At 34.7% G+C, this 26164-nt stretch overlaps 1 protein-coding gene across 1 annotated transcript in view; it reads left to right on the top strand.

Annotated features, from left to right (window-relative positions):
- LOC150084786 (uncharacterized) overlaps positions 1-8961 on the top strand; it is a 35745-nt gene extending 26784 nt beyond the window's left edge. The window contains exons 3-4 of the mRNA XM_090375547.1: positions 2045-2138; positions 8851-8961. Coding sequence (XP_090231673.1) covers positions 2045-2138; positions 8851-8913 — 157 coding nt within the window. The 3' untranslated portion in view covers positions 8914-8961. The remainder of the gene's footprint in view (positions 1-2044; positions 2139-8850) is intronic.
- Positions 8962-26164: the final 17203 nt, after the last annotated feature.

Raw genomic sequence — 26164 nt, 5'->3', positions numbered from 1 at the left:
ATTCCATTTCTAGATTTTCTGAGAAACTCAAAATATTGAAGTTTGAGAATTATTCAGTGACTTCTTTTAATTATGAATGAACCTGGACCATAAATCGGGGCCTGGTGAACTACGACCCACAGGCCGAATTCGGCCTTTGCCTGTTTTTGTATTGCCCACGAGCTAAGGATGGTGTTTACATTTTTAAATGGTTGAAAAAAAAATCAAAAGAATAATATTTCATGACATTTTAGTGAAATTCAAATTTCATTGCCCACAAAGTTTTATTGGAACATGGCCATGCTCGTTTGTTTACGTATTGTCTGTGGCTGCTTTTGCACTACAATGGTAAAGTTGAGTAGTTCTGACAGACTGTGTGGCACTCTCATCACTTTGCACTGCTGCTTGGTGCATTAAGAATCAGTGTAGTGATAACTTGACAGTATTTAGTGTGCCATGCATTTTGCTGTACTGTGACTTTATTTTATTACTAGTTAGTACCCATAGTGTCAAAACAAGAAAAGTGGACCTTGAATGTTGCACTTTTAATGCTCTATGGAGTGTGGATTATTGAATTAAATGACAAAGCATTGTTTATTATGCTATAGCTGTGCTAAAAGAATACAATAGCCGGGTAGGTAAAGTGCCTGCCTGGCAAACCCAAAGGTCGCAGGTTCGATTCCCGCCTTGGGCTGGATATCATGATGGTGCCCAACCAACCGGTTGGTTGGATATCCTGGCCATGATACACGAAGGAGGCAAGAAAAAACTGGTTCCTTCGAGTATTGATCACATCATAAGAAATAAATAAGAATACAATGTGACATTACCAAACTAAGCACTCGTCACAATATTCCCAACTCGCAGGAAAGCAGTGGTTAGAAAATTAAAAAAAAAAATCCATTCTTCTCATTAGTAGACCTGTATTTGTTTGAAGTAATCACAATATCATTTTACTTGAACTTTATCGCTAAGTCATTTTTCATTAGCTTTTATTTTTTTAAATTTTTAGTTACCTTTATTTTATAGCATTTAATTAGTTATTCATTGTGATGACAAGTTGTCCATAAGTCCTTTTGTTCATAGGGTGTCTACTACTGATATCCTATTATTTTTATTGAAAAAACTGTATCCTATTGCACATCATCAAAAACATTCTTGCATATGTTTGTTCACAATATATTTGCATCAAGTTTTTTGCATTTACAAAGATATAGCATTCAAAGTGTCAACCAGGAATAATTTGATATCAACTAGAATTAAATTTTTTAAATTAGAAATTTAGTAATTTTGTTTGTGCAAATATGACTGACCTTGTATTTCAAGGTATCATAAGCACAGTGATAACAATTGAACCAGTAGTGTAATGGATAAGTTGTGTGTGGGTTTTTATTACTTCTGATATACATTTTAAAAGTTGTTGGGAAGGGAATTTATTGATTAAATAACTACTGAATGTCAAACTGAAACTTTATTTTTGATCTTAATAACTGATCTTTATGGCATTCTGTGATCCACCTAGATCACAAATATCACAGACAAGCTGATCACTGAATCCAACAGCATATTTTGCCCAAAAGTAAAATGATTCTACATATACAAATTGTGTAATTATACTAACTTTTAACATTTTCATAACATGCTATTCTCAAATATCTTTGAATAGACTTCAAAAACATCATTACCAAATTTGACCATCACAAGGCAGACTCGACTCACTGCATAAAGTAATGCATTCTAGTGAAATGTTGCTAATAACCAAACTAAAATGATTAGAATGTTGTATATAAAGGTATTGCTGTTCTTGTTTTTAAATAGGCTTTTTTATTGACTAACAATATTTCCATTTAATTGGTAATAAAATGTTATTGAAACATTTCAAAATGTGTGCTGCTAAATGTTACTACCATAGTTATAATTTAAAAAAAATTATATGCAAAACAGTGCTTTAAATTTGGTATACCAGGTTGCATGTTTACTCAATAGGCATGCTCCTATTAGATAAATTATCTGTTTACTTTCTCTTTCTTTCTCTCACTATAATAAGAGCCAATTATATTTATAGGAATGGTGTGTTTTCCTTAAGCAGAGACCTTCCTGAAGGAGAATATCATTACAAGTATTTTGTAGATGGAGACTGGACAGTCAGTACAAAACAGGTATTTGTTTTTAATATTGTTGCCTAAAGTTTAAATGGTTAAAAGTATTCATTTGAGGTAATGAATACTTGTTACACTGTATAAAAAATTTTCAGATTGTTTCTTTATGAATTTAGGTATGCCAATTGCAAATACAACCTTTGGTTTTTGTAGTGTGAATGGTTTGCCTAGAAATGAAAAGTAAATAGGTAATAATATATCAGATTTATTGACAATACTTAACCTCTGTACAGAATAGTTATTTTACTACAAATAAAAAGCTTTAAAAAAACAAAACCCTCCAATTAAAGTGGAAATCCTTCTTGAATTAATCAAAAATATATATATATATTTTAAAATATACAGGGTTGTTAAAATTAAAGCATCCCTATGTAGAGGGCTCTGGAGAGTTCTAAGGCTTGTACTGAAGAGAAATTTGGACAACAGGTACAATAAAGAATGTGCTTGCCATTTATTGGGAAAATGTTACAAAATTTGACTATAAAAATTTGACAAATCACTTGAACAGTGCTACAATTGTTGAATGTCCTCCATTTTGGTCAACAACAGTTTCCATTTGAAGAACAGCATTTTCTACAGCAGAATGTAACATGTCAACTGGAATAGCCAGCACATGACATCTAATGCTGTCTTTCAGATCTGCCAGAGTTTGACATCCTTCCTGATAAACCTGGTTCTTCAAAAAACCCCACAACCAGAAGTCACATGGGGTGAGGTCCGATGGTTGGTGTGGCCAAGATGTCTGAAAACAGCAGCTGATGACCCATTCATCTGTAAAGTGTTGCCTTAGCAATCTTTGGACAACGGTGGATGTGGGGTGGCACACCATCTTGCATGAATATGGTATCCTGAAGGCATCCACGTTTGCAAATTAAGATTATGCAAATAACGTATTATTTGCATAATCTTAACTAAGATAGTTGCATGCCATAGTGACAAATCTCTTCAGTACAAGCCTTAGAACTTGCTCCAGAGCCCTCTACATAGGATACTTTAATTTTAACAACCCTGTACATTGAACCAGATATAATTACCCACCTTCATATTGACTGACATTCTGCCTCCTATTTTTCTGGTTTACAATCAACTTGTCAACTAATTATTTTGTAATTTTCACTTAGTTACTGAGGAAGCCTTTTAGAGATATAATAATTACTAGGCATTTTGCTCAGTATCACTCATTTTGTCTTCCAGTTCTTGTGAAGGCAACATTTACTTAATTGTAGATAAGTAGATATGCCACCTTTTTTTAAAATCTTTCATCACAGTTTTGGAAACAAGATTGTATATGCTTGACGGGATAACAATGCTCTAAAAATTCTGACCAATCATGGTATGGAGTGGTGGAAGCAAGACTTTCTTGGAACCAAGGAATTGTTTACATGCATCTCAATTCTTAGACAATTCTCTTCTGTAGTGCCAATCTGTTGTCCAAGAAGCAGAGAAAGCAAGGGAACTTGGTGAAACCACATTACAACCCCCCCCCCCACCATCTTGAAGTGCTCACAGGTTACTGGTTATACTTGTATATTCTTTAATATGAACAGAGTGCAGAACAGGAATTGATGTGTATGTTCTGATTGTGAAGTAACAGTTATCAAACTTTTACTGCTGTATGAAAAGTCTCCACTCTTCTGGATTGTGACTAATAACAATTTTTTTGTAAAGACAAATAAAACAAAACAAGAGCACAGGGATTCTACATCACTGTCAAAATGTGCACGTGACAGATCTTTTTTTCTGTATGTGGGAATCTTGTAGCTGGAATCCAGTACATTTGTCTTTTTTAAACAGTATGTAAGGAGCTCTGCACTAGATTTGGTTAAGCCCTAGTCCTAAAGTTCTTGCTAATTAGGAAATATGGCACTATACTTCAGGCTTCTGAAGTATAACTCTAATTATCCTGTTCATTAGATTCATCCAGTTTTGAAGACTTTGCTGGAAGATGGATTGGGAATTGGCAGGTCTTCATTTGGTAACAATGGAGCAATAGATTTGTGTTGTGATGGCTTCTTGATATGCTGGCTTGCTTTCAAAAATAGTGGTTGTCATGATGGTTTATGATTCTTCTGATGTTAACCTGCAACTATCAGAGCAGAAACTGCTCTGATAGTTGCAGTCTTGATCACCTACAGCCATTCCAAAATAGTGCTTTCAAACTTTATATAGCATGTAAAGTATAACATTGGTGGCACCAATGTTATACTTTACATTCTATATAATATCAACAAACATCAAGCCTTGAGATAACACTTTTATCCAAAAAACCTATCAATATTATTGGTATGCACTTACGTAATGCAATATAAATATTGCTAAAACAACTTTCAATTGTTGCCAAAATATCGACACTACAGAAAAATCAGTGACTGTTGTATTCTTCATATGATATACACACACAATGGTATGCAAAACTTAAGGACCAACACTATTTCTAAAGGTTGTAACTACAAATTATTTACTTAAGGTACTCTTTACTGATGATAGTAGATTCAGTCTCTGCAGAGGTTCTGGACATCAGCTAATCTGGCGAGAGGTTGGCACACGATATCACCCTGCAAACATCACTGAAAGGGATCAATACAGCAGTCGAGGTGTTCTCGTCTGGGAAGGTGTTATCTTGGATGGATGTACAAAACTCTAGATACTGGAAGGTGGTACTGTAAATGGTGCATGCTATTGTACTGAGTAATCCTTCCCCATGTGCATCTGTTCAGAGGTGCCACTGGCCCCAAGTTTGTGTTTATGGATGATAATTCTTGCACTGCAGCTGTTGATATGCTTTTGGAAAGTGAGGACATGGTTCATATGGATTGGCCTGCCCGTTACTTCCAATCTAAATCCCATCGAACACATATGGGATGCTCTGGGGAGACTCCTAGCGGCATGTCCATACCCACCAGAAGGTGCCTCTGTGGGCAGGAGCAGCAGTGCTAGCACACGCTTCTTGATTAGACCGGGGTTTGAGCACCAAATACGGAGGATGTGGAAAGGTCAGGGAATGACCACTGCATATCCCTAGAGCAATATGGCTTTAGTTGCTAATGCTCCTAAAAACCAAATAACAATCAATACCCACAATACTTTACCAGCTGAAGATGGCGCTGACAGAAATGGATGATGTTACCACAGGACCTTATCAACAACATTGTTCTAAGTATGGACAGGTGGTGCAAAGCCTGCATCAACATTAGGGGTGGTCATATCTCCTACTGAGGACCACCTTCCATCTTTGGCAGCGATGCATCTGAATTATGGCAACCAGTGCTATTTTGCAATTTTTGAAAAGTCCCTCTGTATGCTTTGCTATGCTTTTCTCATATTCAGGCCACTCCTATGAGTCTCTCTCTCTTCCCCCCCCCAACTATAAGGGTGATTTAACACATTGACTGCCACAGCTTATTTGGGTAAACTAGTCTCAGATGCCAATTTGAGTTAGGCACTTTAAATTATTCAAAACCCAAATTATAATATATATTTATCACATACTCATTAAAAAAAAAAAGCATCATGAATTCTCTTAGTTGGTGTATGTAATAGAAAATTCTTCAGGGTAGCCAACTGAGTTAACTCGATTAAATCAGACTTGTAACTTTCAGAATTCTCTGAATCTGTGCTGTGCATAAATCTGCTGCAGTGACAGACTTTGCTGTGTACATTGTATTTAGTACTTTGTTACGTACTAAAGAACCTAAAACATGGATAAGAAGAGATTGAGCTCTATGCTAATATGAGTGACTTGGAATTTAAAGAGCTTTTTGACAAGTTGTACGGTCCTGGTTCATAGATTGATCGGATCAAATGCTCTCATTATTCAGCACTAAGAAAAACCATCAGATGCCAAAAAAAACTCTATTACATATTATAGAAATATATGCATAATGCATACACCCTTTTCCGTCAAGTTACGGGGTTTCTCTGAATTTTGGACATTTTATGGTGGAACCCGTAACTCGACGGAAAAGTTACATTTGAATCTTTGATTGGAGAAAAAATTCTAAATCCCAAAGATTAAAGAAAAATTAGGTCTGAATGTGAAATTCATTATTTAGAATTTCAGTTGGCTATACCACCAACTGAAAAAAAAAAAACCACGCACGACTAAGCTGTGTCGAGTACGTACGAGAGAGGGGAAAAAACTCCACGGAAACAGTTCTTGTCCAGTGTGCTAAGAGAAGCTAGCTCTTTATATGAAAAATTTTATTTTTGTGAATGAATTCAGTTTTCTGACACTGTGGTTGGTTTTTTTTTTCATTCTTATCCCAGAAGCCAACTATCATCAGTTGCACATATTTGCTACAAATATACTCTTAGTGGTGCCTGAAAGGCAAATCATACTGGTCAGAGTTAACCCTTAGTCGGCATCCTGGGCCAGATCACCAAGTACAAATTAACTCTTAGTTGGCATTCAACGTGTTAAAGTAGGGAAAAAAATAATTTGTGAAAGGTGAAAGAATGCTAATACCCTAGAGGTTATAATGAATTAAGTAAATTATGGGCTGAATTGTAAGAAACAGTTAAATTCAAACACTTCTCGTTACATAGTGTTTTTTTTTTTTTTTTCCCCTCTTCTGAAAACTAGTAAGTTAATGTTGGGTGTAAAATTTTTTTTTTTCATGTGGAATTTTATTTTGAGGGCAATTGAAAAAATATGAAATAGTAACAACTTTCCATTGTTATAGTTGATTTAACAACCATGCAGCAGATTTGATTAAGGATTAATCATTATGGCAATCAAAGCAAAGTGCCTGTTACAGAATTGTGATGGTTCTGTGCTGAACTGAAGAAAGCTGGTCAGGAGAAATGAGTTGAGAATCTGCAGAACCAGGGTTTTCAAAAGTTTGGCACTACTAAGAGTGGAAACTTAAAAGTGAAGTTGCAACAGACCAGCAGAGAATTTAAGAGCACTGCTGTAGCAGATATTGCAATAATAAACAGCTCCTAAAGACAATCAATCAGTGCAAGAACTAGGAAAATTTGAGTTTCCTTTGAATGGTATCACAATATCATGATTGTCATTAAAAACATCTTGCATTTGTGAGCTAGGTGGGTTCAGTCAACTTACAGATGAGCAAAAAATAATTTGTCAGATTTTTGATGCAGGCCAAACAATAAGTTTTTTTTTTTTTACCCCATTCATATTTTTAATTCTTGCTTGGAATGAATCATGAAGAACATTATAATATCAAAATTAAGTAGTAATGTGCCATTTGAAAGTGCAGACCCCTTACTGCCAAAAATTATTTCTGACTGCAAGTTTATGTGAATAAGGTTCAATAAAAAAACAACTGAAGGTTTTTTGCAGAATAATGACATTGTATTGAGCATGATAGCATATCCACCTTATAGGCTAGACTTTGCTTTCTGACTTAATTTTTCCAAACTTCAAAACATTTACAGAAAAATTTATAAGCATTATGTTAGTGAAATTCCTTGATTCTCAACTAAACTCTTCAGGGAAAAGGACATGCAAGACAAAAAAAGAAAAAAAAAGCCAAAACTAAGGTTATCTGAGACTTAATAACTAGTATTGACACTTTTCAATCTGCCCTCATAATTTGCTATTGTGGTTTCTGTTTATTCTTTTCACTTATTGGATTTATATTACATGTATTTTGATCAACATGCACACATGCAGGGTTCTAGTGCAGATCCTGATGACAACCACTAATACCCTATTTAAAGTTCATGCTTAGTTTTAGATAAGGAAGGTGTGCTAGTTTAAGAAATGGAATATATATTTGGATTCTGTAGCCTGTGTCTGGCCCCATCGGAGCCTTTGTAGCCACACTTTGCTTGGCATCTTTCATAAGAGAAATTTTTGGAATTCAAAATCTTGATTCCTGGATATCTTATCTGATTGACTAGAACATTGTTTTAATGCCTTGATCTTGTTGCTAGACTAAAGGATCTTTTGCATTTCTTAGGAATTACTGTAATGTTATTGAGTGATAGGACTTCTTCCTGTAATCCACTGTTTTTTTTCTTTCCTGTTGAATGGGTGAAAACATCTGAAGCACTTGTACCTTTTCCTTTGCACTATAACTTTTCAAAAAAGAAAAGTTCATATAGATTGCCTACATGAACTTTTCTTTTAAGGAAATATATAATTTACATTCCTATAAAAATTAAATTTTAAATTGGATTTCATCATGGAAATGGTGTAATATATTCTTGACAAAGGGTCCAATATAACCTTTTTAGATGTTAATATTAAATATTTACTTTAAAGTAAGAGTAGAATATACTTCTATCCTAAATAGTTAAGCATGGTTGTTCTTGATTATTTCATTTTCTTTCCCCCAGTGCTGTAGATGCTAAAAACAGACTGCATTACATAAAAAGAATAATAACCATTTGTTTTCACTAATATTTCCACCTCCTCCCATTTCTAGAAGCATAATGAAGTTTATCTTTTTTTCTCTTCCCTTTTTCCCCTTTCCTTTTTTTTGCAAGATCATAATTTGAATATAGGACATTGAAATATGTCCCTTTTTTTTGTTCTATGTTAGTTTTATCTGAACAAATTAAATGATGTCACTTAAACTGCTATTTGATGAGCGAGTCAAACTCTTGGCACATTTTCTGCTGGTGTCTTCACTAGAAACTGCATTGCTATTAAACTGATAATAACTTAAATGTGATGTATTTAGTAAATTCATCTCAGTAAGGACTGTTTAATGTGTTAATGATTTTTTTGTTCTCTTTATAGCCAATCACAGAACTTGATGGACATGGTCAAGTGAATGTGCTTTTGGTGAAGATAGTCAAATAACATGCATTGTGGGAACACTGTTCATTTTCTATCATAGGCAGCTAATATACTAGTGTTTTGTGCACTAAAAGTATAAACTGGTTACAGCTCTGTTTTCATTGTGGCTGTAGTGTATTTTTTTTTCCCCCAAGAAGCTACAAGGAAGCAGTACTTAGATTTAAAAAAAAGTGCCAAGTTTGTGGATGAAGTGGTGTTAGGTCATACAGCAAGACCTATTGTTTAATAGGTGAAGAATTGGAGGAGAATGCATTAAACATTTTTAATAGTAGTTCATTATAACAGTAATTGCTTTGATATTTGTAAGTTTTTTCTACATATTTAGATAATCAACAAGCTTTATATATATATACACCAATAGTATTAGGTGGAACATTATTTAATTGTACATGTTTCAAGACTAAAGACTTGAATATCACTTTACTAGTATTTCCTAAATTTTTATTCTAGTCCCTTCATTATAATTACTTTCTATTCATTAGAATCTTTATGCTTTTCTCCTCCCATATATAATTTGGTTGCTTTTGTTAATACTTTCCCCTCCTAATATGGTAGTATCCAGAATCATGTCACCTAGATGTTGCTGATATTAGTTTTACAAAATGCAAAGGAGTATTATGCATTTTCTGAAAAGTGGATGTAGTTCATGAACTTCAAAAATATAATTTCAGAATCATGATGAAAAACATTGTGCTATCACCTACAGTGTGGTTACTAATAGTACGACACTGGATAAAAGCAGAGTTCTCAATCTATTTACAAATAGCTTGTGAAAACTAGTCAGGAAGAAGCTCACACTTTTGTATTGCTATTATTAATAAAAAAAACTAATTCCAAAAGCTGTGAGTACTGGTATAACACTTGATCTGCCTAAAAATGTTTACCAAAAAAAAAAACAGGTATGCTGCTATTTTGGAAATCCCATAACTACTTTTTTTTGGTAAAGTGTTACATTAAAAAAAATTTTCCCTCCCCTTCATTGTAGTCCTGTGTTCTAAGATCTGTTTATAAAAATCAATAGATATAGAAGTTTGCTCTATATATATCTCATTTATGTATATATAAAGTACTGACTTGATACATTTACAAAATATTTTAGTTTGATAAGTAAGCAGGATAAAAGTACCAAGAATTTTCTATATTTCTAGTTATTGTAAGAAACTGAATACCAAAGCAAATAACATCTGTTAGTTAAATTGACTGCTTATAATGAAATTAAATTCTTTCATATAACAGTAATTTTAAAATATTACTGGCAATATATACACAAGTGAAAGAGATGGAAATCTTTCAATCCAACAAACTCCACTCAAGAAGTTAACTGTTCTAGTGCACTTTTCTTTATCTGGTTTTGTGATAATTCAAGAATGGCAATTTTTCAAGACTTGTATTAAAATATTTTTACTGGAAGATAATCAGGATGCTTTTCCTTATTAGTATATCTTTATTAACCTCTTTGTTCATAGTCTATTGATATGCACCATCTCCTTTTATTCATTACAATTTAGAAAATGTAGTTAAACTCGTCCCCTGTCTTTCCATTGCTTTTTTTTTATTTTCAAAAAAGAGGTAATTGTCATTATACCTTTATAAACATTTCAGAGGATAGAAATGCCAGTGTTGCTGGAGTACTTACTGTTTTTGAGGTCAACTACTTAAATGTGCTATATTTTTTTTTCAAAATACTGAATTTGTGTAATCTACATGGGCTGTAATTTTTTTAATATACTATTTGCAAAATAGTTTCCATTTGAATTATTAATTTTATTACTTTTAGGCTAAAGGTTAGCACAAGGTGTTTTTTAAATAGTCAAGATTTTCTACTTAGTTTAATATGCATTACTTTATTGTGTAGTCTCAGAGGAAAGGATACTTGAGAATTGCCATTTGAAATGGAACTAGTTAGAAAATGTGGTGCTAAATAAACTGTCTTGAACTTTGTCATGTTACTCTTGTTAATCTGATTTATATCAAAATGCAGCAATAATGGAATGTGCATTTTCATGAAGATTTTCATAGTGGTATGGCAAATGTTGGAAGTTGTACATTTCAGTGAACATGGCTAATGCCTCAGCAGTGGAATCTTTCAATCAAGGTTTGAAAGATTCAACTACTTCAAAATAGTAAGCCATTTTAATTGCAGAAATTAATAAGAGTAATATAGCATCTGTAATTTCCGAAGCAGTCACTGCTAATTGCTATAAAAATCTTATGTGCTTTATAGTTTCGTTGTCAGCTGAAAGGATTATCAATTAACTAGAAATGGCATGTTCACGTGTGCTTTGCTTTTATATGAAGTACATGCAAGAAACTGACTGGTACTCAAAACATTTATTGCCCAACAGTAAATGTTCAAAATTTTCCTACTTTTGTACTTGCATATGCAGTGAATCAAATCCTTCAATCAGCCAGTTTTCACTCCCCCATTGTTTCAGTTAACAGATAATCTATTCACAGGTTTTCCCTTATATTGCAGTTCACTTCATAGGTAGCTTTCCTCTCATTGAATTCACCAATTAAGCATTCTCTATCTGCCTATAAGATTTCCTTTAGTCATCTATCCATAAGAGCCTGGCTGATGTTTTTTGGCTTACCTTCAACTTTTGTAAGTCTGAGGCCAGAGATGGGTTCTACAAAAGCTGTCTTCTATGATAGTTCAAATTATTTTTCATAATTTAAGCAGTGTTTTCTGAAATGTTTAGGTTAAATTCATAGCTATGAAAACTTATGTCAGTGCTTACAGCCTTTGTATTTTTATTGTAAAATGTTTAAATGATCTTAGATTTTGTAATTAATATAACATGCATTTTGTATTGTATATGTTACTTTTAATTCCAGTATTGTAGATTAAAGATTGTGTGTATGTAATATAATAGTTCAAGTTTTGCTAAAGCTGTTGGAGCTGTTTAGCCTTTCATATCTTGTAAAGGAAAAAAATAGCATTTTCTGAGAAATCGATTTTCCACTTGTTTCATATTGTAAAATTTTATTTAAATTTTTAGAGTAGATAATGATATATTTTTTGAGAAATTGACTATTTTAATAACTTCATTTATCTGTAGTGTGTGAAATTTAATCACACAAATTTCCGAATTTGTAATAAATTTTTAACTTTTCAATTAAAGCTGTTTTTACTAAAATGTGAGTACAGTTAAAAACACAGAATACAATTGGTCTGCACAAATTTAGTGTACTAAAAGTTTATTAACCTGATCTTTGTCTTAGACAAAAATAACAAATGTTAGTGTGGCTAAAAATGATTACAAGTTTTTTTGATGCGATAGCAACAGTTTGTATATGTAGAACATGAATTCCAACATCAGCTGGGAAGTCATTGTCCTTATCACAATGCAATCTGGGTACTGCTGGCACAGTGAGGAAAATGGGCCCAGCTTCACATGGTGATGGATGGGCAGCAGCTGCCCAGGTGTTGGCTGCTTCCTGGTGACACCTGTTTTGATGTGATAACAGTTTGTATATGTAGAACAAGCAGGGCCGTGCTGAGCAATTTTAGTAAGAGGCAAGAATGAAAAATTGCACCCTACTGAAAAGATGGCAATGTTGGCAATTATTTAATCTTTTTCTTGGTGCCCATTTCAGCTTTTAACATGAAGCAAGAGCCTCGTTTGCCTTGCCCTCTGCACGGCTCTGAGAACGTGAATACCAACATCTGGAAAGTTGTTGTCCTTATCACAACACAAGCTGAGTATGAGTCTGGGTACTGCTGGCATCCACTGGACCTACCTTTCCTTCCAGTGGAAGGCAAGATTTGCACAGTGAGGGACCCATGCCGATGGATGGGCGACAGCTGCCCAGGTGTTAGCTGCTTACTGGTGGCAAAGAACACATATTTACACTTCACAAATATACATTTACACATTGGTCAGGCAATTTTACAGAAGTTCTGTAGTTCACCACAGTGCTCCTAGGTGGAAATAGTCAGTCTGGGAGCTACCTTAGACAGGGTATACCTACACATGTCCTTATCACTATGCAGAGTTGGGAAAACACTAGGGCTGTAAAACCTGTAACACAATCTTCAAACCTTGTTCTTTGATCTTCATACCAGGATCACAAATGCAATTAATGCTGTAACTTGTGGGCTCTCAAACTTTGATACTGAGATCTAAAATAGTAAATGATTTTGTGCAACCTCCACACCTTCCTCCATGAGTAAAACTAATGATTACATTGAGGTTAAAATTGGGCAATAAACAAATATCCAAATAACTTTGATAGCTAATATTTTATTGAAAATAAAAATAAATTTTGGAATCCTGCAGTAAGAAATATACGGTTATCTGTATATTTCTTACAGAAATATACAGTTAACTGTATATAACTAAAGAAATAGAAATACACATTAGTTTATTTCTTTATAACTAAAGAAATAAACTAATGAGTAGACATCAAATAAAATTTCATTACCCTTAGTTTTTTTTTTAACAAGAGTATCTCTACCAACACTATGGTAAAAATAAATACAAAACATCACTGAGTGGGAAAAGTAGCTTGTCTTGTGATTTGGTTAATGAAGTGAGTGTTAATAATATATCAGATTTAACCCTCATTTTTACCTATGAATCAAGACAGTTTTTATACATTGAACTGTATCCAGCTGCAACCCCTGGGGGTTGCAACTGGATACACCCATACAATTTGAGAAATGCTGTTGTAACTGAATAAACCAGAGAATGTTTATGGAATTGCAAAATAATACTATACTTTCTATCAGTAACGATGTAAGTTTATTGAATCCTGTATAGTACTTAAGTTATTGCAGTTTGGAAGTGCATCAGGACTTTTTGGACCCCCTGTATACCCACAAAAGATCAGCAAGATTGTTTAAAAAAAATTGTTTACCCTAAGGAGAAACCTAGAAAAAGATAAAATGGAACTTGCTAATATGTAATGATTACATTGTTTGTATATCTTTGTTTTTTGGCAATTTATGACCTAAGCTTAACTGCTGGCAAGAAGTACTTTAAAAATTAAGCTAAAGGCCGTGAAATATAAGTAATGCTTATCCAACCAGAAATTCATGATCTTGGCACTCTAATCCCAGTTGGTGCTGGATAACTTTATTTGCTACTAGTGGCATTCTTTAATGTATAAATGGTCTGTGATGAGTGAGATGTCACTTTATCTGCATTCAAACTGAAAAGATGGCTCATTTTTCAAAAGAAATCCATGCACCACAGTTCATTTTTCAAGGAAATAGTAGTAGTGGCATGTGATGCAAGCATATAAGCTTATGTAGCATCAGCCAAAAAAAAAAAAAAAAAATTTGCACATACATTCCCTCCTTGTATTTATTTAAGCCATCAACTTCCACGACAGCTGGAAGTTTGTTCCAGTAGTCAAAAACTACGCACTGGCTAAAGGCAAATTTCTGCACATCTCTTCTACAATTCTTTCCACAATTTGAATTTATGCTCCCTCAAGTTTATAATATGAGCATGCAGAAGAATCCCATTAGAATTTAGTGTGCTCAACCTATTCAAGGCCTTATACACCTTGCAGGTGCAGAGTCTCCAGCCACTGCAATTTTCAAAACTTGACCCTTTCTTGGTAAGAGGACCCCTTTGTTCCCCTTGCTAATCTTGTTGTCCTTCTCTGTACACTTGTTACACTCTTGAGCAACTCTACATACTTCCTAAAATAAGGCCTCCAGGCCTGTACTCATAGCATGGCCTGACCTGCTATATACAAAAGGACAATTGTCTCCTTTTCCCTACTAGCAAAATTCCTGTATATCATTGACAATACCCCATGACCTGCTCTGGCAGCCTGTCAGAAAATTTCATATCTAACTGCACAATTACTGTCTTTCATTTTTTTACTACTGTGAGTGTAATACCACCCAGTTGATGTTTTTTCCTCTGGGGTTACTTCTACCCATTTGCAGTACTTTGCATTTGTCAATGTTAAACTTCAGTTGCCACTTCTCAGCCCATCTGCCCAGCACTTCTAGATCCTGTTGCAGTAGCATACTGTCATTAACAACCCTGCCAATCTTTATATCATCAAACTTCTACATTAAGCCTGCTGTACTTTCATTGATAAATATACAGAACAGTTGGCCCAAAACCAAACCCTGGGATTAATAACATTAGTCCATTGATTATCACTGTTATTGCCCACTCAACCATCCTTTTATCCATTGCAGCAACTTGCCCTTAATACTGTACAGCTGTCTTCCATGCACAATAGTATCAAAAGCTTTCCTGAAATCCTAGTATATGATATCAAATTTATTTTTTGCATCCAGTTCCTTTTGTAACCACATTATAGTATCTAATCAAATTTGTCAGACAAGGCTTTCCCTTAACAAACCCATGCCCTGTCTGTTAGTGCAGTGTCTAGATCCTGCAACACTTCTTTAACCAGTGACTCCATTATTTTCCCTGCAACAGAAGTTAAACAAGTCTGTAATTACTTGTCATTCCCCTTTGTGAATTGGGATACAGTTGCACATCTCTAGTCTGTGGGGACTTCTACAGAGTCCAAGGATGTTCTCATAATTATGCCTAAGGGTTTGCCTATTTCCTTTGCTGCCTCCTTGAATTTAACTGGATGGATCCCATCCACCCCAGGTGCATTTCCTCTGTTTAACTTAAATTTATCCTCCACTTTGCTCTCTTAGTTTAATAAGCTTCTGTCCTTCACTTCCTTAAAGAATTCCTCATGCATGAATGTAAACAAAATACTCATTCAGATTGTCAGCTATCTGAACAAGATCAGCAAAACTTGAACCACAGATATCAAGTGGACCAATCTGATTCATCCCCTTTCTTCTAGGGTTTATATAAGTAAAGAAGTCCTTGCTGTTTTTCTTAGCATCCTTTGCCAAAGATTTCTCGTAATCTGCCTTTGCTTCCTAATCTCCTTTGACTTGATTACAGATTAGCTTGCATCTTGCCATAGGCTTCTATTTTGCCTGATAATTTATATTCAACCCATAAATGCATGAGAGATTCACTAAGTTTGGCATACCTGCTGCTTACAAGATGTGTGAAACACTACTTCAGATCACAAAACATTTTGCTGGGTCCACAGTTTGCTGTTGTACAATATTAGCATCAGTGAAGTGATGTGATATCAGTCGTGGATGGAGTATTGTCAAACTGCAGTTCTCCATGATTTAGTTGGGTATAAACATATCTACCACAGCCAATAGTTTGTTGTATAGTGCCAGCTAATGGCTTTAGTTCCAAGGTTATTCCAGATTGGATGTGCTTTATTCACTTCTAGGCATTATGCATCTTTTGTAAACTCTTCATAAGAACTTTATCAAATATAATAATGCATGCTTATGAGAGCAGCTTATGTTTTGGTTGGTATATTTAGAAATTAATTTTCATAAGTGTAAGGAAACTAAGCAATGTTCTTCTGGCTGTTGCCATAGATAAAATTCTGTGGTTTCTAAGTAGCCTGTTCTATTTATACTCCTTATATGGTTAATTTTTAAGTTTTTTAATAAATGCCATCTGATATCCCAGATTTAATTTTAAAAAATTAAATCTGTCCTTAAAACAAAGACCAATTTAATTTTAAAAAATTAAATCTGTCCTTAAAACAAAGACCATCTCTGCCTAATCAAAAAAAATCTTGTTTATATCATCAGTAAGACTACTGCTTCACCACCTGGATTCTAAAACATTCAAGAATCATTGAAATTTATCAAGCAGCAAAGGAAATCTTCTCAGGAGCAAGAGTGCAGTAGCCCATGCTCTGAGTAGAGTGTGGTTCAAGCTTGTGCCTGCTAAATACAACTAATGATTGTATCTATCATTTATTGTAACCTCTGAGCTGGTGGTAGTGCCAGAGTATAAACAAGAACCTTATTATCATACATTTACTATAAAATTGTGCTTTGAAATAGTGACAGCAAAAAATGGCTGGAACAAACTCTAAATATGCTACAATAGAGTATTGCACAAAACACTACCAGATGAAGTAATTATGATCAGATACAATCTTTAGTTGCTTGACTAAAAAAATTGTATGCCTAAGAGTATATAATTTCATTCTGTTCAGCTGAAGCAGAGGTGAACAGAATTAAGTGATATAAAATTTGCTGTTGGAAGTAAACCTGCTAATAAAATTGACCATCCCTGTTTTCTCACATATATATATATCACTAATATTTTTCTCATCTTTAATCCAAATCTAATATTCTTATTCTTTCTATCCATTCTTACATATACCTTTTCTGTTTTCTTTTCCTATCCAGTGCTGTAGGGGTCTATTGTAGTTTTGTATGCTTTCACCTTTAGCAGTAACTGATTTTGTGACCCTCAAGTTTAATATCTACAGTAGGCATTATTTTGCCTTTGGGATATATCCCACAGATGAAACAAATTTAAGCATGTTATGCACATTAAACAACAATTTAGAAACTGCACATTTCCTGGAAAGATGGCTTACTTGGATTTAGCCATGGCCACTGAAATCTTCACATTAGGAAATTATATTAAATCATTGTTTTAGAATTCCATAGTAAGTGGTGATAACATTGGCCAACATTATTTATTTTTTTTTATCTACTAATAATATCAGCTATTTATTAATTTTATGCCTAGATTTTAAGAATAAATTTCAGATCATGCAACAATTTGTACATATGCAGATTCTTGTGCTTACCCACAACATTATGTTATTAATAGAAGTAGATATGACACTGATATGTTAAAAGGTGCAGTCTTGACTGTCTGCCTCTCAGTAACAAAGGCAGTTGCAGTATATGTGTACAGTTTATCTACATATTTATTGCATATTGTTTATTTATGCTATGTTTTGTTTAGAATTACTTTGTTTAAGTAAAATCAAAGGAATTGTCTGAATCACCCTAACAATTGCTATGTATGTGGACAAGTTAAAGTACAAACTCAAGAAGAAAATCTATAGTATTACCAACATGCATATTCTTTGTACTTTGGTTGTATGATTAATGATCAGAACAAAACCTGTATTACACTAACCACAAAGCTGAGGATGTGGTTAACTGGGAAAATTAAAAATGTGCCTTTTTACTCCTATGGTGCAATGAGAACCATTCCATGTCACTTGATATTTTTGATAACAAAAATATCAGGAATGCCCCAGAAAAAAAAATCAAGCATAGCATATTACAAATTATCTGTAATAAGAATTGTAACACATAACAAAGACCTGCCAATATATTTTCTTCCCACCCCTCTATAATGGAACAAAGAAAGCAATGATGAATATAATGAGGATGCTTTTGTTGGACTTTGCTGGACTCTTTACTTCAGAGGATTTATACTACCAACCAGAAAATTATAATATACTGTAATTAAGCAAGAAAAGTTGAATGACAGTTTTATTTAAACTTATCTAAAGAGCTGCAGAATTCCTTTGTTCTAAATTACAGAAGTGAAAGTGTGAAACAGGAACTAAAATTTCAGTATATATGAAAAATTGAGCTTTTTTAAAAAATTGTTAATAAATACCTCAATGTTTAAAAGTAGTTCTGCTGCACAATAGAAATGCAATTCCTCTACTTCATGTTGTCAGCTCAAAAGAAACAAAACATGTCTCAAGATGCAGAGTGCAATAAAGTAGTAGTGGCACGTGATGCAAGAAAGCAAGTGTTATGACCTTATGCAGCATCAGCCAAAAAAAAAATTGCACCATTCCCTCCAAATGCCTGTCCAGTTCCTCCTTAAATTTATTCAACTTCCACAACAGATGGAAGCTTGTTCCAGCAATTAACCACCTGCTGGCTAAAGGCAAATTTCTGTACATCTATTCTACATCCGTCCTTTCTTAATTTGAATTTATGCCCCCTTAGGTTCATAATCTGAACAAGTGGAAGGATCCCATCAGAATTCAGCGTGCTCAACCCATTCAAGGCCTTATACACCTCAATCAGATCACTGTGCAGGTGCCTAATCTCCAGCCACTGCAATTTGCAGAACTTAAGCCTCTCTTGGTAAGAGGATCACTTCATTTCCATCACCAATCTTGTTGCCCTTCTATGTACACACTCAAGTAAATCTACATCCTTCCTAAAATGAGGCCTCCAGACCTGTATGCAGTACTCAAGGTGTAGCCTGACCATTGCCTTATACAAAGGGACAATCACCTCCTTTTCCTGGCTAGCAAAATTCCTATATATCATTGACAAAACCCCATGACCTGCTCTAGCAGCCTGTCTGCATTGCTCAGAAAACTTCATATCTGACTGCACAATAACTCGCAGGTCTTTTTCATTTTCTACCACCTTAAGTGTAGTAGCACATAGTTGGTACGATTCTCTGGGGTTACTTCTACCCATATGCAGTACTTTGCATTTGTCAAGGTTAAATTTCAGTTGCCACTTCTTAGCCTATCTGCCCAAATTATCTAGATCCTGTTGCAGTAGCACACTGCCATTACTGACATTAACAACCCTGCCAACCTTAGTATCATCTGCAAACTTTGACATTAAGCCTGATATACCTTCATTAATATCATTGATAAATATACAAAATAGTGGACCTAACACCAAACCCTGTGGGACTCCACTAATAACATTAGTCCATGAAGAGCAGCACCCATTGATTATCACCCTCTGTCTTCACCATCCTTTTATCCATTGTAGCAACTTACCCTTAATACCATTCTGCTCCAATTTGTACAATAGTCTTCCATGCACAACAGTGTCAAAAGCTTTCTTGAAATCCAAATATATGATATCAAAATTGTTTTTTGCATCCAGTTCCTTTGTAACCACATCATAATATCCTATCAAATTTGTCAAACAAGACTTTCCCTTAACAAACCCATGCTGTGTCTGAATTATTGCTGCAGTCTTGTCTAGATGATCCTGCAATGCATCTTTAACCAGTGACTCCATTCGTTTACCCGGAACAGAAGTTAAACTGGTCCGTAATTACTCGTGTCACTCTTCAATTCCCCCTTTGTGAATTGGGGATACATTTGCACATCTCCAGTCTGTGGGAACCTCCCCTGAGTCCAAGGATGCTCTCATAATTATGACTAAGGGTTTGTTTAGTTGCTTTGCCGCCTCCTTTAATATAACTGGATAGATCCATCCACCCCAGGTGCTTTTCTTATGTTTAACTTCAACAATTTCTCTTTCACTTTGCTCTCAGTTATTACAAAATCATTAAGTATCCTGCTACAATTTGATAACCTTCTGCCATTTTTAAACCTTAATTCCTCATGTGTGAATGTAGATGCAAAATACTCATTCAGTTTGTTTGCTATCTGAGCAGGATCATCAACAGTCGCACCATCGATGTCAAGTGGACCAATCAGATTCATCCCCTTCCTTTTAGAGTTTACATAAGTAAAGAAATCCTTGCTGTTTTTCTTAGCATCCTTTGCCAAGGATTTCTTGTAATCTGCCTTCGCCTGCCTAACCTCCTTTGTGACCTGATTAGACTAGCTTATATCTGCCATAGGCTTCGGAGTTGCTTGATAATTTATATGCATCCCATGCATTTTTCTTCTCTGTTAAGTCTCATTAGATAACCATTTATGCCTAAACCTTGAACAATATTTCTTAATAGGTATGAAACTTTTAGTATCATCCACAATTAATTCCTTGAATGCTTTCCACTTAGAATTTACTCTTAGTAAAATCGTCAGTTGATCCCACTGTAAAAACTTTCTGAGACCACACTGTACTCACCTTTACAGAAGCAAAAACCCTTTCCTTTACCCCTGATGGTAATTAAATCTTTAAGTAAATCCCACATCAGTACATTGTGATCACTGCCACCTAGTGGTTCCTTTATCTGCAAATTCTTAATATGATCACTGTTGATAACCAGATCAAGAGTATTACTCTCTCTGGTTGCCTCTTGAACATGCTGCTGCAGAAAACAATCATCCAATAAATCCACCAAAGTCTGACTAGTGTGTGAGTGACCAACCCAAACAAAGTACCATGACTTTGCTTGAAATGTCTGTGGTGATCTTAATATAATTGGATTATTTGCTGATCTAGAGGTAGGTTTTGCAAAATTAAGCAGTTTCTCAATTTAAATTCAAAACTATAAAAGAAGGAACTTTCATTGGGAACCTCTAAGGTGTATTTGAAACAAAGTTACTGGCTATTAACTACCATCTTGAATCTTATTTAAAGCAGTTGTGTATGGATTTCTTAGAGGGAAGGAAGATAATTTTTGACATCACTTCAATATTATAAAGTTATGGGCTGCCAAATCTCTGAATTTCACTTTCTTCATTTCCATCTGATTTTCCCTCAAAATTTGGTAGACATGTGTTGGGTTAGAACAACACTTTCATCAGGACTTTCCACAAGAGGAAAGCAGTACCAAAATTGCTGGGATACTGCCATGATTGAGAGATTACTGCTGGTTTGTTAAGGAGGAAAGCAAAATGGCCTATAAGAAAAACTGAGTTGCAGACATTTCTAAGGAAAATACCATGTATGTGGTACATTTTGTGATTTAAAGTATTTTAATATAGCATTTTTTTATTATACAGGAACTCTAAACTTACAGAAATTTGACTTTACATAGTAAGGTTTTGCCAGCCAGTGGAAACTTTAAAAAATGGAAATGTATTTTGTGTTCTGTAGGAATATTGCAATGTAAGCCCAATAACTTTTTTTTTTTTTTTTGTAATTTGTTCTAATACCTTGGAATTATTGTTTTGGTTTATAACTAAGCTATTTATCTTTCTAAAAGGTAATTTTTATAATGGAAATTGCACTAAACTTTCATTGTTATATGTTCCATTATAAGAATCAATTTTGAATGCCTTTGTGATAGTTTTCTAAAACACATTTCTGGAGGTCACTATCATAAAACAAACAATTTGCACTTTCTGATTTATGGGATTTTCTGTTAGTGCAATCTGTTATAAAGGGGTAATAACTTGATCTTATTGCAATACTAACTGGAATTTGGTGGGTTTTGCATTATGGTGAAATGAGTTCCCCTTCACTGAAATTTTCAATCATATGAAAAACAGAAATGAATCTTCTCTTCATTCATGTTTACTTATTACAATGATGAAGGGAAAAGGACCAATGGAAACTGCAAGTGCTGGCAGTGCTAGAAAACGAAACAAAGATGATTTAAGAAGTACAAAGTTGGTCATCTATTGCACAGAATTAGTTCTCGCTGCTTCGACAAGTGAATACTATTTTAAGGGACAGTGTGCATATAAAGCAGTGCTTCTCAAAGTGGGCGATATTGCCCTCTGGGGGGTTTTTGAATTATTCATAGGGACATTAGGCATGACGGGGGGCAGATGGAGCACCATCAATGATTGGCTTTTACAGGGGTTTTATGGCTTATTTAAAAAATGCTGTGCCAAATATTATTACTGTTCATTGTGTCATTCACCGTCAGCATTTAGTTGCAAAAAAACTTGTGATCAACTGCACAATTCTCTACAAACTGTTATTACTGCTGTAAACAAAATTAAAGCACATTCTTTGAATGATCGTATATTTAGAAAGCTTTGTGATCAAATTGAGATAGCTAAGATTTTGAACGATTGTTACTCAGAGGTTCGGTGGCTGTCAAAAGGCAACTGTCTCAACAGATTTTATGAACTCCTTGATACTGTTGGCGAGTTTTTTGAAGATAGGAACAACGACCTTAGTAATGACCTCAAGAAAATGAAAACTGATATTGCTAATCTTGCAGATTTATTTACTAGATTCAACTCAATGAACTTACAAGTTAATTGAGTTAAGGCGAAAACTCAAATTTCAGCATTTATTTCAAAATTAAAGCTTTTTATGCGCAACGCACGATGACGTGAATTGTATCAATTTCCGAATCTGTAGGAAATAAAGAAAATAGCTGATGAAACTAACTTTTTGTAATCATCTAGAAATGTTGCACAGAGATATGCAGGAAAGGTTCGAAGATCTCCTTAATTTGAAAATTCCAGATTGGGTTAAAAATCCTTTCTTAAATAATGACCATGGTGAACGTTTGGTAGAAGAATTGAGTTACAAAATGAAGTTGAATTGAAGTCAAAATTCATATCAGGAATTTTGGTTACAAACGAAAATCCCTGACCATTATCCTGCATTGTGGGGAATTGTAAAAAAATTACTTTTTTTTTTTTTTTTTTTGCAACATATCTAGTTGAAACTAGTTTCAGTGCTGTATCTCAATTGCTGACAAAACAAAAATTGTCTGATGTTGTTAAATGTGGCGATTTACGACTTCTACTTACAGATATTAAACCTAATAGTGATAGGCTAATTAATCTCCACCACGCTCATCCATTGCATTAAATATTAAAATATAATTAACTATTTCCATTAATATGACTTATGTAATTAACTTTAATTTTTATGACTATAACTGACTTTATTTATGTAGTTGTAATTTTTTACAAAGAAGGAATAAAGTGCAGTAAATAGTTTTCTTCATAATTCACACACACACACATACATGCAGGGCTGCATTTACATTTTTGGAGGCAAACAGACAAATATTCATTTCAATTATCTAGCTTCACTTTATATTGGTGGGCTAAAAAAAAAACCCTGGCAAGGGCTTTTTTTTTATGGGGGGGATCAAAAAAAGTTTGAGAAGCACTGTGTTAAAGGCATTCGGGTGCTATATTGAAGATGGAAAATCAGATTCAGAAGCAAGTGCCCCTGGATCCAATGGCAATTCAAGCAAAAGCAAGATGTGGTTATGAAGATATTAAGGATAAGTACAGCAAAGTTCATGGCAAGCAGTGAGTATAATAGGTTAGCTTCTGTTGGCTTCCAAAACATCGAAGTATGCGGTGAAGTTGCCAGTACTGATTCTGCTACTGCAGAGAAATTGTGATATGTTGGAAAAAACCCCTTCTAAATCTCCACAGCCCTCAACTTCTGTAGTGGTGTGCTTAGCAGCTGGAGTTTTTGGTGATGATGCTTGAAAGTTAAGACTTGCTGATGTCTCCTTTCTTTTTGTAATTTTTCCCACACAAGATAAAATTGAATAATTCTACTTACACGTTTGTTGACCATTATTTATTATTTTTTTTTTTTTTTGCTTCAATCGAATTCAGCATGTGGTTGCTAGTGCTGCAAAAAAGCCTTTAGGGAAATTCTGACTTACGTAAGTCTGAACAACTCTTACATAAGTTGGGGAGTTGCTGTATTTGAAATTTGGTTCACAATAAGTAATTAAATTTTAGTACCTCTCAATATATGTGAGGAGATAGCAAGGATATGTGATAGCAATGTAATTTAGACATTTTTGGAAATATCTCCTTTTTCTACAACTTTTGTGCAGAGATATGAAGATTGGTAGCCAGTGTAATCATCTACTGTAATACATAGGGAAAACTGAAATGTTGGTTCATTTTACCTAGAACAAAGGAGGGAGAAACCATACAGTTAAACATGTACAATACACTTATTGAAGAGGGAAAATGTGCACACATGCTGTTGAGGTGATGAATTAATTCTTCACTGAATATTTTTTCAGAGATATCTAGTTGGAACAAGACCAGGATATGTCTGCCAGGGGCAAAGGCTGATGATGTTGTAGAGCAGATATCTTTTAAGGGCAGAAAAGGTGATATAGTTGTATACATTGGCACTAATGATTTTAAGAGTAGGAGAATGGCAGAATTAACAAGTATCGGTTACTGTTGAAAAAAAGCTGTGAATTAGGGTTGAATTTGAAAGCGTCTGCCATTCTGCCCAGACATGATAGGAGGAAGTATAGGATGAGCCTTGTCAATCAATTTGGCCCTGGAAAGATTGTGCAAGTCACTGGGTAGAATTTTTTTCAGCCTGGTCTGTACTTGTTAACAGGAGAGACTGCTTCTACAGGGATGTGATACACTTAAATAGAAAGGGTGCAAGAATATTTGCTGATGCTATTGATGCAGTGTTATGTGGGTCAGAAAACTGCTAGCTTGGAGGAATACAAAGATAATAGATTAACAGTAGCCACTGGCAGAGGTGAAAGTGATTCTTGCACTGCTTCTATTGGAATGAGTAGCAGCCTGGAAAACAAGATGCAGGATATTTCAGAGACTGCTGGAAGTCATTGCGGTACAAGTTAACACATGGGTTGTGTTAGGGTAGCTAAGAATAAGAACAGATGTATGTATACTTGTGTGCACACCAATTTTAGGAGTTCGGTAAATGAATTTGAGGTATTGCTCAAAGCATCAAAGGTGGATATTGTTGGGATATCAGAGACATGGTGTCACACAAAAATAAGGAGTGCAGAACTGGAATTAGGGGAGTACAATGTGTACAGAAAGCATAGACAGGCTAGGAAGGAAGGAGGGGGGTATGCTATTAGTGACATAAGCATTGAGAGATCAAAATTGAGAATAGGAGTGTGCTAAAACCTAATGACTCTGAGTATAATAAGAAACTGTAGAGGGAAATAGTGGGCCAATAAATCAGTCTTATAATGGGGGATTTTAATTTCCCAGATATTGACTGGAATTTGTGGGTTGGTCACTCACATACTAGCAAGGCTTTTGTGGATTTATTGGATGATTGTTTTCTAAATCAGCATGTTCAGGAGGCAACTAGAGGGAGTAATACTCTTGATCTGATTATCAGTAGTGATTCTTCATGCATTAAGAATCTGCAGATAAAGGAACCACTACATGGCAGTGATCACAGTGTGCTGAAGTGGGATTTACTCAAAGAGGTGACTACCATCAGGGGTAAAGGGAAGGGTTTTTGCTTTTGTAAAGGCAACTACGATGGTCTGAGAAGGTATTTAAATTCTATACAGTGGGACCAACAGCAAATTCAAAATGGGAGGCATTCAAAAAAACTTATCTTGGAAGCTACTAGGCTTTAAATACCAACTAAGAAATATTGTTCAAGGTTTAGGCCTAAATGGATGTCAGATGAACTAATGAGACATATGGCAGAGAAGAAAAAATGCATGGGATACATATAAATTAATGGTGACATGGAAGCCTATGATAGATATAAGCTGCTCTGTAACCAAGTCACAAAGGCAGATTATGAGAATTCCTTGGCAAAGGATGCAAAGAAAAACAGGAAAGAGTTCTTTGCCTATGTAAACTCTAGAAGGAAAGGGATGAATCAGATTGGTCCAGTGGATAGTGATGGTTCAACAGTTGAGGATCCTGCTCATGTGGTTAACAAACTAAACGAGTATTTTGCATCTACATTCACACATGAGTTATTCAGGAAGGGGAATGCCAGAGGTGAAGTAAACTCTGGCAGTGAGCTAGATGATTTTGTAATAACTGAGAGGAAAGTGGAGGAGAAATTGTTGAGGATAAA

Source organism: Mastigoproctus giganteus, chromosome 6 (genome assembly GCF_048544385.1).
Source record: "Mastigoproctus giganteus isolate SK-2022 chromosome 6, ASM4854438v1, whole genome shotgun sequence".
NCBI classification, from domain to species: domain Eukaryota; kingdom Metazoa; phylum Arthropoda; class Arachnida; order Uropygi; family Thelyphonidae; genus Mastigoproctus; species Mastigoproctus giganteus.
The sequence above is the reverse complement of the archived record's forward strand: the minus strand, read 5'-3'. Positions and strand labels throughout refer to the sequence as shown.